Below are 14301 nucleotides of genomic sequence, written 5' to 3' on the forward strand. Positions count from 1 at the left end.
CCGCAATTCGTCAACTGAATTGGAGGCATCCTTGTAGTTCAACGAGCTACGGTGTATAATCTTATCTTCACTGTTTTGTCAGTGTGGTGTTGCTCTCAAAGTATGTCCCATCGCCTCTCGGCGGCTTTTTTTCCTGTGCACAATTCTCTGCACATGAAAGCCCGAGCTACACGTTGTCTGAGTGACGGTTAAAAAATACGTGTGAACCCCCCTGCTGTTTCCCCGCAGTTATGGAGTACCAGTTGCAGATGAACAGCGTCAAAGCCAAGCTTCAGGACACCCGCGCCCGAAAGAAACAGCAGGAGGAGCTCATCATGAAAGTGGAAAACCAGGCGCTCAAAGTAAGCACAGAGCACACTCCAACATTGTTTCTTTTCCTCCCTTATTGAGAAACTAGGTCTGCATGTACATAGACGAGAACATGCAGATGAGCTCGGGGGCAGAAGTCTTCATGCAGCATAAGTTCTCCTAACAGTGATGTGGAAACATTTAAAACAGCAGGCTGTTTATTGAGTTAGTTTTGTATTTTTAAAGTCTTGAGTAATACGCGTCTCCTGTCGGCCTTTTGCCATACGAGCTTTTCAATGTGCCGTGTAAACGGATCGTTTCCGCCCGGCGGGCGTTTCGGTGGAGCCGTTGCAAGTTTTCACCTCACCATTTGGAGGTCTTACTGCCCGGTGTCGACGCCCCGATCTCCAGTCGTTATTATCACAGTTGCAGGGAAAAGGTCAACTGTCTCTGACTGGCATTCCAAGTGGCCTTTCTGTCACAGAGGAGATGGTGACCCGAGCGGCCCGGGCAGACACATTTAAAGCCATCGCGGTTTAATGAGGCTCAAAACAAATCACCTCAAAGCAAAACCCTCTCTCTCCTCTCACAGAACCGCTTCCAAGCTTTGTTGGACGAGATTATTCAGCAGGAGGAGCGCGAGATGGAGCAGGTGAGATCTTTTTATTATTATTTATTTTTTTACCCTACAAGCCGAGGACCAGCGGGCTCGCTGTCGGCTCTCCGCGGCGTTCGGCACTTGACATGAATTTGTCTTGTATGAATGTCAAATACCATGTGAGCAGATGGCATTGTGCTCGCTGTCCTTTTTAAGAGCCAGCAAATTTCATGCCTGATAGCAAATTCAATCGCGCAAAATTGAATTTGTCAGCAGCAACCGGCTGAGTCCTTAATACCAGCTACGCCATGGTGGCCGCACAGTGTCTCGCGCCGTTGTTTGTATTGACAAATGAAGGCAGCAGATTAATGTGAAAAGACATGTTAATCATCATCCACTTACCCTGCGATTACACCCGGGGCTGTCGGGCATCAATCACCGCTTCTATTTCCTGCTCCAACAGCTGGCCTCCCTGCAGGAGCAGCTGGACTCGCTGATAGAGAAGTGACCACCAGGGGGCAGCCTCGTGCCGTCTTCTGGCTCACGAGTGCACACACACACACACACACACACACACACACACACACACACACACACACACACACACACACACACACACACACACACACACACACACACACACACACACACACACACACACACACACACACACACACACACACACACACACACACACACACACACACACACACACACACGAAGAGGAGGAGAGCCTTGGTCGGACTTGCTGTGTCATTCGTTTGATTTTGTCATCTGCATAAAGTACGCATGCAGCATTCTGATTCGTGTATTAAACTCAATGTTTTTCATTAAGTTGACAAAATTTGATGTTTATTGCTCTATGATTGCATTATTTGATTGGATTCAGTTGTCAATATGTTAGCTTTCATCTATTAATATAGTGTTGGTCAACTCATTTTTAGTTTTTTCGCGACCTGTATGAGAGAAACTACAGTAAAGTTTTTTGCAAAGATTTACGTTTTGGGCTTTTTCTGTAAGTGGATGAAACTTCCTAAAGCGATAGACAATGAGAGAAGTCAAAGAAACGTTAACATTAATTTAAGTATTTCCACATGAAGTGAAATACATACGCTGTTTAAGTTGCTTTGGGGATAGTGATGGAATGTGATTGGTTGCTTTTATTTGGAGCTGCTGAGGACCTTTGGACTCCACAGAGGAATGAGACTGAACACGACTGTTTTTCTGAGCTCATGTAAGTCGAGCTTTTAGAGATACGTGGCAGTCAAAGGACGGCACATTCCAAGCACGCGATGCTCGTGTAGAATATGATGCATCGCTCTAAATTAAAATCCCCAACAGTATAAACAACCAAATTAATCTAAAAAATCTACATAAATAAAATGCAACGTGCCAAATCTTTACCGACGGTGCTATGTGTGCTTTTACTAGAAAAAGGTACTTGCATCACTTCTGTACAGTTACATATTTCCTTCCTTCCCTGCTTGAACTAAACGCGTGCCGTGTTTTACCTCTTAACCAATCGGAAGACGTGACCAGTAATAATTGGCCCAAATAAGCAAAAAGAAATGGAACAATGGACCTGCTTAAGTTTGACAAGTCAAATGTCTTACAGCAATTATTCTTTTGAAAATCACTTTTTTGTAGATAGGTCTAGCATGAGGTTATTGCATAAAGTGCTGCCTGTTCAATATAAAGCTGAGATAAGTCTATTTGATTAGTTTACACTTATCGACAACTATTTTGTTAACCTATTAATGGCTTTTTAAGCAGAAATGCCAAAAATGCACCTTCCAGAGTCTGAAATGTGAAGACCTTTTTCTTGTTTAGTGACCAGAAATTGAAACGCGTGATGTCCGACGTTTTATGGAAGAATCTGGAAAGTAGGCGACAAATCTCCCACTGTGACCGCACAGCTGATCACTAAACCATCAGCTTAGTTTCCAGAATGATCTTAACTTGTTTGAAAGTGACCTGGGCCTTTCTTGGTGGGCCGGTGGTCATCCCGGCCTCTCCTCCCCCTTCCTGCTGGGGTTGCCCACCAATCACAAGGGCGGGCAAGAGATTAGCTCCTCAGATTAAAGTGGGCACCTCCAAACCCTGCCTAATCCCACCATCTGTCAGAGAGCAGCTAACCCGCTAAGACTCCACCGAAAGCTAATCAGAGAGCCAGGAGGACAACGGCGACAGGACGAAAACAGACCTCCAACAGACGCGCTCTTCTGGCAGAGAGAGAGACGATGGAGGAGACGTACCTTCTGAAGCACCCGGGAGTCAAGAAGAAGATTCTGGCGGGAGGCACGGGGCCTCTGCCACACTTTGCACCTGGGACAAAGGTAGCGAGTCACAGTTCATCTGATTACCTAAATTACAGATTCAATTCAGCGTGATGGACAGTTAGTCCCTGTGCACTGGTGCCATTGTGACGTATTAATGTTCCTGGTCTACTTGTAGCCAGTATTTGTTGTATTGCCCACTTCAATTATATTCTGTTGAATTATTCATGACGTGAGAGAATTTATTCTGTATCTGGCTCTCACACACAGAGCAAACATTTGGTCAACCAAATTGTTTTTGGCACCGTGTCCGGAGTTTCAGTTCATCCTCTGATCCGCTGGTCTCCGACTTTTCATCCCCTTTCCATGTCAGGTCCGGCCATATGGCACCAAGCCACCACTCAATGACAAACATTTTCCATGATGATGCTAGCATAAATTTACCTGTGTGTGTGTGTGAGAGGTGATTACAGATTACAGTTATCATGCCATTATTATACACAATCTGTCAGGCTATAAATAGAAGGGTGCATGAAGCCAACCTCATTGTGCAGACGGCTGCGGGCGGCTTTGCAAGTCTGTCACATGCGCACCAAAAACTGATGGGACGCGTAACGAGAACCAGCATGTATGTTTTACACAGCAAGTGACTGACATTTGTGACGGCTTTCAGTCAATTCCAGTTTCCTGACTAATACTGAAAATAATCAAGCTTTTAGGCGGATCAATAAATGGACAACAATGGCACATCGTCAAGTTTTTCTTTGAATATATGCACACAGAAATTCATACGTGAACAGTTCAACTTGATTAGTTATAATGGACAAAGTAACTTGTATGTGCATATAAGGAGAAACGGTTACATTTAGAATCCATGTATTGTTGACAACTGTCCCATTTAATTCATTTCCACTAACACCCCGTTGCCTCTTTCCATCCAAGCTGGTTTTCCATTTCCAGACGCTGCTGGACGACTTTGAGCGAACCGTCATCGACGACAGTCGACTGGCCGGCAGGCCGGCTGAGATCTTTTTTGGGAAGATGTTTAAGATGGAAGTCTGGGAGACCCTGCTGGCGTCCATGAGGATCGGGGAGGTGGCGGAGTTCTGGTGCGATGCCATCGTGAGTTGAATTACAGAATTACACACACACACACACACACAGATGTTTGGCCTCCTACAAGAGGTCATAATGAGTGTTCACGAGCGAGGAAGACGAGCTTCTACTCTTCATGTTGATTCACACTGAGGCTGAAGCCTCCTACACAACCGAGCAATCTGCGCTACGTCTGCTGTTTTTCTTTCCTTCCGGAGAGAAAAATGGTTATTTGCAAGTTAAATTGTCGCCATTTCTTGCGTTTTCCTCCTGAGACTGATTGGTACTTGCTGGCAGCACTGGCAGCGTTAGCATGATTAAGTGATTCCATGTGTTGCTGCAGACCTGTTTATGTTTTTGTTGATGGGTTCATTTTGCAGCACACGGGCTTGTACCCCATCGTGTCCAAGGGAATGAGGCTAATCGCTCAAGGGAAGGACCCACTGGAGAACCAGAGACACATGTGCGGCATGGGAAACATGTTCAACTATCACTCCACTGGTTTCCCAGAGCTGGATGAGCTAATGAGAACGCCACAGTCACTTATATTCATCATGGAGCTGCTGCAGGTAAGTCTCACTGCATGACATGACAGCGTCGTCTGTTGAAGAAAAATACCTTTATATTACTATATTTCTGGAATTGACATTCCAAACAGAATGAATACCTTTTATTTCTGAAAAAATGTTTTATTCTGAAAAGTAATCGCATTCTCTCCTAATTACGCGCACTCTGCCTTCTTGACATATTTTCTAAGCGCCACCAAGCATTTTTTTTCCCCACCTTATACAACTGCCCACTACGGACAGCTATTCTCCCCACCCGTGCATTCACCTGTGTCTGTTCTTTGACTCTCCTTCCGCCTTTGCGTCTCCCAGGTGGGAGACCCGATGTCCTACCAAAGGGAGTCGTGGATGATGGAAAAGGACGAGAAGCTGCAGACGGTGCCCATCCTCCACATGCAGGGCAATTTGTTGGTCAAGCAGAGGAAGTACAGAGAGGCCGCCAGCAAGTACAAGGAGGCCGTCCTGCTGCTAAAAACCGTCCAGTCCAGAGTGAGTGGAGGCTTCGAGGAGGAAAGGCGTGGTGGTGGGAGCGGCGTGAGGGATCTTGTTGAGAGGACTCCAGGTTTTTCGGGACATGCAGCTCACGCTCTTCTCCAGCGGGAGATTCCTGTTTTCCTGCTTCGCTCTGCTTCACTGTGCTTCACTGTGCTTCACTGTGTCCCTGATTACAGGCAGAGGGGAAGAGGAGCAGCGAAGCACTGTCTAACAATGAGAGGAGCGCGTAAGGGTGGAGGAGTAATGGGGGGGAATTTATGCATGAGAAATGTTGAGTGTCAGCCTGTTATCAAGGATTCGAGGACTTAAGTCCCAACAGGATTTGGGAAAAAAAAAACCTTCCCATGCGTCCATCTTCAGGAGACTGGACTGTAACGGTTGGTCCACAGGTCTGCAAAAAGAGACCAAGAGAGTGGACCACATGGCTCCGGTTCCGAGGTGTTCACACCGGCTTCCTGTCCCACGCAGAATTGACTTTCAAATTCTGCTGTTGGTTTTTATTTGCACACTGAATGGTTCAGAGCCAAAACACATCACTGACCTGTCGCCACCCCACGAACCACGCCGACCCCTCAGGTCGCCTGGGACGGGTCCGCTTTCAGTCAGAACCAAACACGGTTCAGGGTCAAGCGGCGGTCAGTGTTTCCGCTCAAAATATCCAGAACAAACTCCCCAAAAAGCTGCAGGTCTGCTGAGACTCTCAGCGGCTTCAAATTAAGAAGGAAGATCGCTGCTGCCTTTCATTCGAACAGATTCAAGGATGAAGAGGCCGCTTTTTACCGTTTATTTCAGCACTGCGACTTTCATTCTGCACGTAATTATTTTCAAGAAGTAATTTTCTTTTGCCTTTTTCGTTTTGATGGTTTTAATGGTTTTACTTGAAGCACTTGGAATGGCCTTGTGCTTGAAATGTGCCACACTACTAGATTTGCCTTTCTCCTCCTTCATTGTCCCAAAGACACGTTGTGTTTGAGTGTTAAAACCTACCAAACTAAAATAGATAAACTTAAATATATGTGTAGAAAATGCCAACAAATCCAATTGATTAAGTTCCTCCCTCTGTGTAGGAGATGCCGGGGGATATAGACTACATTAATTTGGGTCGAATGATCATCCCCCTGGAGTTGAACTTCTGCCAGTGTATGTTGGAGCTGCAGGAGTATTATGAAGTAATAGATCACACCACCGAACTGCTGGAGAAACACAAAGGTAAAAGCCTGGTTGGGATGTGACAGATTTAATTGTTGTCATTTATTCTAATAACTAATTCACTGTCATTTTGAAACTTTTCTTCGTTACCATTTCTGAGGAGAGTTGACTGGCTTTGTCCAACCCATAACTTATTAAATGAATAACGGATAATGTGTGAATAGTGAGCTTTTAAGGTGCACACAGCCAGGCTAGTTGTGCCCTCTAGTTGATTTTATTATGAAGTGTAAATACCTGTAGAGTTCTACCAATATGCCTCCAGTTTAGCTTAGTGTATCTCATTTCAGCGTGACCAATGGAATCACAGGGAAAAAAGCAATACTTTTCAGTGTTTGTAGTGAAACAAACATATATAACATGTTAATTATATTATATAATATATATATAATTATATTTAAATGATTTATTTTGACCTTTAGACAAAGCAAAGCCAGCAAGTCCTCATGCTAAGCTAAACCAACCCTCACCTGGGTCAACCTTCACATTGGATTGACAGGCAGGAGAGTTATAAAAAGCTAATAAAAGCGTTTCCCAAAATGTCAAAGCATTCTTTGTACGCATGTACGTGAAAAAAGCTGCTCACTAATGAGGGGAAGGAGGGCTTACACATACTTGCAGACCCTTTGATATGAACAAAGAGACTTGAACAATCATTTCTTTAAAAAAAAGCCGAGAGGGTTAAGGTCCTTTATTTCAGGGGCTGCAGCGGCGTTTTTTCATTGAGCGTGTGCAGGGGGGCTAAGGCTGACATTACAAAGGGCTCCAGGAGCAGCCCTGAGGCATTGTACCGTCATACCCATGGTTACTCACAGAATGCTTGAGGAGCCCACAAGCTGCCATGGTCTCCACTTCAAAGCCGTATGAGTGATGCCCTTCACCCAGCGAGGCAGCCTTTATTTCACTCTTCGTCCCTCGGCCCGGGATTCCCGGTATTAGGTTTGAATTTGTGTGTGTGTGTGTGACGCTATGATGTTTGTGCTTAAGCCCCGTGTGGCAGGAGGAAGAGTGTAAACTAATTTAAGGGTGAACGGGTGTTCTTCATTGAGCTGGGATCCATCTCAAGCATCACGCCACCTTTTCCTTCATCGCCTTGTCTCTCTTATCAGCGCCTTAAAGTTTTCCTTTTACTATCCTGTTATGGCTTCACGTGCCAGTGTGGTGGTTTCCTCCTGTCATCCAACCCATGAGGTTTGTTTCAGTTAAACTCAGACAGACAGTCTACCGCTGCCGTTTCACCCCTTCAGCCCAGCTGATCTATAGAAAAGTGCCCCATGGTGATTCAGCTTCTGCCGAAGGCAACAAAGAAATCGGTTTGAATGTTGGCTGAAGGAAGATTTAGCGAACAGGGAAGGGAAGTGAAGAGCAGGAGAGAAATTGAGGCCTCGGTGGATATCTGACCGGAGCACGTGAGCCGATTCTGCTCAAACAGAAAAATGTGTTGGAATGAGCAGCCACTTGGTTTTTTTTCTTTTTTTTAAAAGACCAGGACGACACTTATATATATATATATATATATATACACAGCGACAGTAAAAACCTCCACACTGTCCTTCATGTAGACAAATTGGCCCCTGAGTTTCAGCAGGTTTATTATTTAATATCTCAAGGTTAGGACGTAAAAAAAAACATGTTTTACCTGTCTACAGTTGTTTCTGTTGTTGTTTTTCTAAGACTGCGTGAAGGGCTACTACAAGAGAGCCAAGGCCCACGCTGCCGTGTGGAACGAAAAGGAAGCTCGGAGGGACTTCCACATGGTGGCCAACCTGGACGTCACGCTGGCCTCCCTCATCCATCGAGAGCTGAGAGCCCTGTCGGAGACCATGAAGGAGAAGTACTGGGAGGAGAAGGAGAAATACTGGAACATGTTGGAGAAGAAGGAGAACCAACGTGAAGACGACGAGGAGGAAGAAGGAGAAGGAGAAGACGAGGGAGAAAATGAAAGTTTGACAGCAGAGAGTGAAGATGGAGCGGGGGAAGAAAAAGGTAAAGCCGAATCTCCAGCCATTCTCTTTGCCGAAGCCCATGAAGAAGACCCCGGGGGAAATAAAGTTACACCAACTGAAGGAAGAAATAACGAAGAGGAAGAAAGCTCTTCTGTGATGAAGCCAAAAGCTGCCACTGAAACAGAGGGGAAGGACTGGCAGCAGATGTTACGACTTGTCATGTTTCTGCAGAAAGAAGGAAACTTCCTCATTAAAGAAAATCAATTCGAGGAGGCTTCTGCAAAGTTCAAGGAGGCCATAGACTACGTGGACGTCCTTCGGAATATGGTGAGTGCGGCTGCGTGCACTGTGAAGTTGTGCAAACGCACAAATGATAATGTTGTGTTTTATGGAGTGTTTAGCTTTTGGATGGACATCCAGGTTAGGAGGAATGTCTCTGATCATATTCACAGTTCGCTCCGTTCGGCTTGATGAAAGGATCGACTGTGCCAAAAAGTAGACTCACAAAAGGATTGTGACTTGTAAAGAACAATCATCTGGAATTGGTTCTTTTCTGCTTTTTAACAAAAAAAAACAGCTGTGGCATTGAAGCTAGCGAGGAAAAAAGTGTCTTAAACATAACAGCACAAAGATTTCTCTCTGTGACTGCTTCTCCCCCGCCCCCCCACGCCTTTCACAAACAACGAGCTCCCGCCCCCATCTTCATTTGTCCTTTCCTTACAATCCTCTACACCGCGTCGTCCCTGCCCTCCTCCCCGATAGCGCGCATTCACCTTCACTCGCGCGCTTTTCATCCTCGTTCCAACCCACATTTCCCCTTCCTTCTCCGCCATCACTGCCGCCCCCCCCCCCCCACCCACCTCGTGCTGGTCATTTGTGCTCACCAGGTGGATCGACGGGGCGAGGACTGGGACTCGCTGGAGAAGGTGTGTCTCCCGCTGACGCTCAACCTCAGCCAGTGTTTGCTGGAGCTCAAGGAGTACCGGCGAGTGGTGGAGCTCAACAGCGAGCTGCTGAAGAAACATAAAGGTAATGCGAGGAGGAGGTGGTTTCATAAAGAAATAGGTACATGACACCGTTGTTTGTTTTTCCGTTATTTTTAGTTTAAAAGACATGTCACCGTGTGTTTCCAGTACGAGGGGCCCGTCCCCACAGCAACAATCCTTGATCTCTCTGTTTACCAGGGAGGGAAAACAACAACAACAAAAAAAACAACACAAAACCAAACATTTGCAACCACATTGTTGAGTCTCTCTTTCATTCCCCATTGCACCCACTCACGGACATCGCAGTCAAAAATGAATTCGTGGTTTGCTTTGTTTCTGGCGTGACTGAATTATTTATGGTTGAGGCTGATGTGAAATGGTCGTTCTCATGCTTTGCTGTTTCCCTCCATTTACTTTTCTCCAACTTTCGCCTTCTGCTTTCTCTGCCTCCTGCCTCGCCGCTGCTGTTCAGGGCCAGTTTGCCTTTTGTCATCCCGTAGTTTACTTCTCCTCACAAGGCCCTAAATATTTCAGCCCTTTATGAGACCACACTGTTTCCTCCCCGTAGGTAACTTCAAGGCCGTGTATCAGCGTGCAAAGGCACATGCCGCTTTGTGCCACAAGGACGAAGCCCGGAGGGACTTTGAAACGGTGGAGAAATTGGACCCGACGTTCAAACCCTTTGTGAGCCAGGAGCTGAAAAAGCTCGGCGAGAGGGTTCGCGTCATGCAAGTCGGCCAGAACAAGACCTACCGGGACGCAACCCTGGAGAAGTGGGGGCCTGGTGGGAGCGAGTCGAAGAGCGCGGCCAGGAAGAAGAAACCAGTGAAACGTTCACAGAAAGCCACCGAAGAAAAAAACAAATTAGATAAAAAAGCAGAAAACAGTACGATGGGAGATGAGGGAAGCTCAGAAAAAGCCGCCCCTGCTGAGGCCGAGGCGGAGGATGACGCAGACTCGGGGAAAGATCCAGATGTGAGGGCAGAGCGCGGTAATGAAGAGCCAGAGAGTGGGAGAGCGAGAGCAGAGAGGTTGGATAATGAAAATATAGAGGGTGTCGAGGTTCACGAGGACGAGCGGGGGGAGGGGGGAGGCGGGGAGGGAACCAGATAATCAAGCAGGAGACAAAGATAGCCGTCCCGCAACCACGGGTTACAGGCAAAGATAATGTAGAGAGCAGGAAATCGGCGCAGGATAAGGTCGGGAGGAAGGTCAAATGCCAATCAGGCCCAAGCACAAGCCAAGGGAACAAAGACACCTGTGATAAGGCAGGAGATGGTGAGCCCCATTCAGAATAGACCCATGGGTTGGCATTGTCTCGCGCAGGACAACAGACAACAGATGAGAGTAGATCGTAAACTGACAGCAGCATGGCCGCCGAAACTCAGACAGCACCACGGAAAAGGGATAAAGTCACAACAGGACAAATTGATCACATTCAAACCCCGAATATAAACACAAGGAGAGAAAGGAATAGAAACACGTTGCGTTGGGGAACCCATCTGAGTTGGGTTTCATTGTTCAGTTCTCAAAGGGAAAAACTGCAGGTACTTGAAAAAGCGCAGCCAGGCGATCAGTTTGTCAAATACAAAGATTTTATTACTGTACACAAATAGTAAAAAGCAGCCAGAAACCCACTTGTTATTACAGTAAAAAGCCTTTCGTCAGAAAACTTTTTGTACAGATTAAAAACTCCAGAGAAAAAGACAGCAAGAAGTGTTTGAGCGCTGGACATTAAGACACATGAAAAAAAAACATGAAACATCTCAATGATTAATGAGGTATATTAACGGTGATTTCAACCAAAAACAGCACTCAGCTACACCAGTAATGTCCAAGTGTGTGTGAGTGTGTGTGTGTGTACATGTATTAGTGTTATCAACACCGTGTTTGAGGTTAGATGATTCATCGAGGTGTGAGAGGTGACACATAGGCTTAGATGCGTGATAGCTGAGATGCAGTGGAGGCGGGGGGAGCAGCGGTCCTCCGGGGTTGACTCTCGGCTCCCTCCGCGGGGAGGAGGTTTTTTTTTTGTTTTTTTTCGTCAATCAAACGGCTCCAGTCCCACCACAGGGAGCAGAAGGTCTGCTCGGACGGGCGCCGGGGGATGCAGGGAGCTGCGGCTGGGCGGCCGTCAAGGGCCCTTAAGACGCCAGTGTCATAAAGTGGGCAGAGGGAGAATGTGGGGATGAACCTTTCGCTTTTTATCTCAACCTTTTGCCTCATCCATGCATTGCCTCTAAACAAACAGGGCCCAGCGTTAACATGCGGCCCCACGGGGAGATCTCCTGCTTCTTCTGTTCACACGCTCTCACTGTTGCATCATCCTCGATGGAGATAAAAGTGAGCTTCAATCTGTGATGAGATGTGTGAATACCATTAAATAAATGTCTATGAATAAATATTTCTTGTGACAGCTTTTTTTTTTTCTTCTTCACCCTCAAGCTACATTGCCTCTCTTTGTTCCGACTTCTGAGAGATTGCCCCCAAAAAACAATGTGAACTGATGCTAATGACTATCTTCAGCAGCTGAATGGCAACAGGCTTCAGGGGAGATGGAAGTAAAGAAGGTCTCTCCTGCTTCCCTAAGGCAATTAGTATTTGTATTATGAGCGGCAACATCACCTTTCCAACTCAAAAACCTGTGGAACCGCGTCCTTGGGGACAGTTCCCTAGCAACAGTATCAAAAGTAACAGGCAGAAGGTGCTGAAGAGGATGCTGTGGTAACCATAAGCGCTGGGTGAGTGGAGGGCACGCCTGTAATTAATGCAGCACATGGGTTTTAAACTCACGAGTGAGGTCATTTAAGGGCTTAGATGAATTCCCAGTGTCTCCGTTTTCCATGAGAATGAGGCGGTCTAATCTGCTGGGATGCAAACACGGCCACGGCTTGCTTCAGGCATCCGGTTTCTGGAGATTTCGCTGTCAAAGTGGATCTCTCCCACCGGCCCTCCAGCAATGGATGGATTGTCCATCTTTTTTTCGCATCTGTCAGATATTTAGTTCCTCCGAGCAGCCCCAGCACCCACGGTCCACACATAAAAGCCCTATTTAAATCTTTTCAATGTATGGATGCTCTGCTCTCCACATTTCTCCATTGTTCCTGTTCCCATTCACTACCAGTGGCACACAAACACAAACTCCTGATGCCATTTCCCATCCTGGAATGTGAAAAAGAGAAACTCTGGTTTCATGTGAACTCAGTTTGGTTTTAAGGCATTCGATGACTGTGCTATGTCAAGGACAGATCGCACCCAACAACCCCGATGCTATGAGGGCACCACCGGTCTCTTCATACCCCTAAAAAGCAACTGAGTATCCATTACAAAGGGAACACGAGGCATGTAAAATCAACAGCTTGTGTTCTATTCAAATCTGAATGGAGGGGAGGGTAAAAAGGACGATGTCTACATAGGACCTCGTTGTGGTGGCGCCTGGAATCAGAGAGAAAGCGAGCATTGCAGGGCTATCGCCCCGCAGCACCTTCCCCATCCTTCTCCGCACACCGCATGAGAGGATCCCACAGAGGATGAAATGCATCGTTCGTGCCCAATGAGGAAAAGGGAGCATTGCAAGATAGCAAGTGTGAATGTAGCAGCATACGGCGCATGTGTGTGTGTGTGTGTGCGGGCCTCACTCAGACGAGGGGAGCAATGAGAGCGACGAGCAGCCTGGGAGGATCGGAGGAACACAGTGTGTTGTGCGTACACAGGCGCTTTGCTAGCGGGCACTTTGGCTGTCTTAAATAAATCATGTTTCTAACAGATGACGTGTCTTTCTCACAAAGTAAATAAGCTTGTTGTGGGTGTCGTCAACTCCCCGACAATATGCACCCCCCCCCCGCAGCCACGTGAAATTGCAGCCGTGAATTTAGCGAGCTTCTGACGTGCCACCTCCCTTCAAAATGAACAACCGCGGTAACACATTCAAGGGGGAAAAGGAACGCTGACAATACAGGAGGCATTCTGACAAAACAAGGGGATATTCTCCCCATTCCTTTTTTTCTTTTTTTTCTTCTATTTTTCTTAAGGAACGTCCAATTTGTGCTGTGGACAAATAAAGCTTCACACCTTCTAATAACTACACAGGTACTGGTGAACACAGTGTCTTGGCTGGGCGAGGTCCCCCTTTGCTTCAGTCTCTCCCCTGACCTGCCGCTAACTTTAGTTTCCTTTGGCTCCTCAGCGCGGCGTGAAGGGACGAAGCGCGGCCCGGGCCGAACGGACGTCGGCGCGAGGCTTTAACAGTTTGCGTGAAAAGGGCTTCCAGTGCACAGATTCCAGTAGAGGGTTAGCTCGGGGGGAGGGCATCATAGCTGCTGCAGCGGTCACCAGGGCCTGACCTCCGGGGCGCGTGGCGCTCCTCCCCCCTGCCGTCGGGCTTCCTTTTCAGGCTTCCACTCCAGGCCCACTCGGGGGGTTAGATGTGTGAGGTGGTGCCTGAAATGGGGAACAATAGAAGAAGAGACAGAAAGGGGGGGGAAAATAATAGCTTTTACAATTTTAGGGATGCATGAACAATGTTATTGGAGGAGGAGGCTGTAATTAAGATAATCCCTTTCTTTGTTCAAGCTGAAGGCTTCGGACTGCCCAGCAAATTGTGTTGGTCTCTCTTTATCCCACTCCTCCCATCCCCCCCGATCCCCATTAACCCACAGCAGTACACATTTCCTCTCCCCTCCATCCCTCCGGCGGGTCTAAAGAGTCTGGGTGCTAGCAGAACTCACCTGGTTCCGAAGGGAAGACGTTTCTCAGCTGCTCGATGACTTCCTGGAGCTGCAGCACCGTATCTTGTTCGTGCTCCATATCATCTCCTGACACACAAACACACACACACACACACAG

At 47.0% G+C, this 14301-nt stretch overlaps 3 protein-coding genes across 4 annotated transcripts in view; 2 read left to right on the top strand and 1 right to left on the bottom strand.

Annotated features, from left to right (window-relative positions):
* The window catches only part of taf7 (TAF7 RNA polymerase II, TATA box binding protein (TBP)-associated factor), a 175620-nt gene that overhangs the window by 5220 nt on the left and 156099 nt on the right, over window positions 1-14301 (top strand). For both annotated transcript variants that reach the window (XM_037461545.2, XM_062560561.1), the window contains exons 10-12: window positions 229-341; window positions 881-940; window positions 1350-1457. In XM_037461545.2, coding sequence (XP_037317442.2) covers window positions 229-341; window positions 881-940; window positions 1350-1394 — 218 coding nt within the window. In that variant the 3' untranslated portion in view covers window positions 1395-1457. The remainder of the gene's footprint in view (window positions 1-228; window positions 342-880; window positions 941-1349; window positions 1458-14301) is intronic.
* On the top strand, window positions 1464-10156 carry LOC119210991 (aryl-hydrocarbon-interacting protein-like 1). Its single transcript, XM_037461542.2, has 7 exons — window positions 1464-3222; window positions 4105-4284; window positions 4638-4826; window positions 5136-5312; window positions 6386-6527; window positions 8199-8797; window positions 9358-10156. Exons 1-7 carry the CDS (start codon window positions 3127-3129, stop codon window positions 9541-9543), a joined length of 1569 nt encoding a protein of 522 aa, XP_037317439.2. The 5' UTR covers window positions 1464-3126; the 3' UTR covers window positions 9544-10156.
* drp2 (dystrophin related protein 2) overlaps window positions 11062-14301 on the bottom strand; it is a 50788-nt gene continuing 47548 nt past the window's right edge. The window contains exons 22-23 of the mRNA XM_037461546.2: window positions 14184-14270; window positions 11062-13896 (exon numbers count right to left, since the gene is read on the bottom strand). Coding sequence (XP_037317443.2) covers window positions 13877-13896; window positions 14184-14270 — 107 coding nt within the window. The 3' untranslated portion in view covers window positions 11062-13876. The remainder of the gene's footprint in view (window positions 13897-14183; window positions 14271-14301) is intronic.

This window comes from Pungitius pungitius, chromosome 2 (assembly GCF_949316345.1).
Source record: "Pungitius pungitius chromosome 2, fPunPun2.1, whole genome shotgun sequence".
Lineage (NCBI taxonomy): Eukaryota > Metazoa > Chordata > Actinopteri > Perciformes > Gasterosteidae > Pungitius > Pungitius pungitius.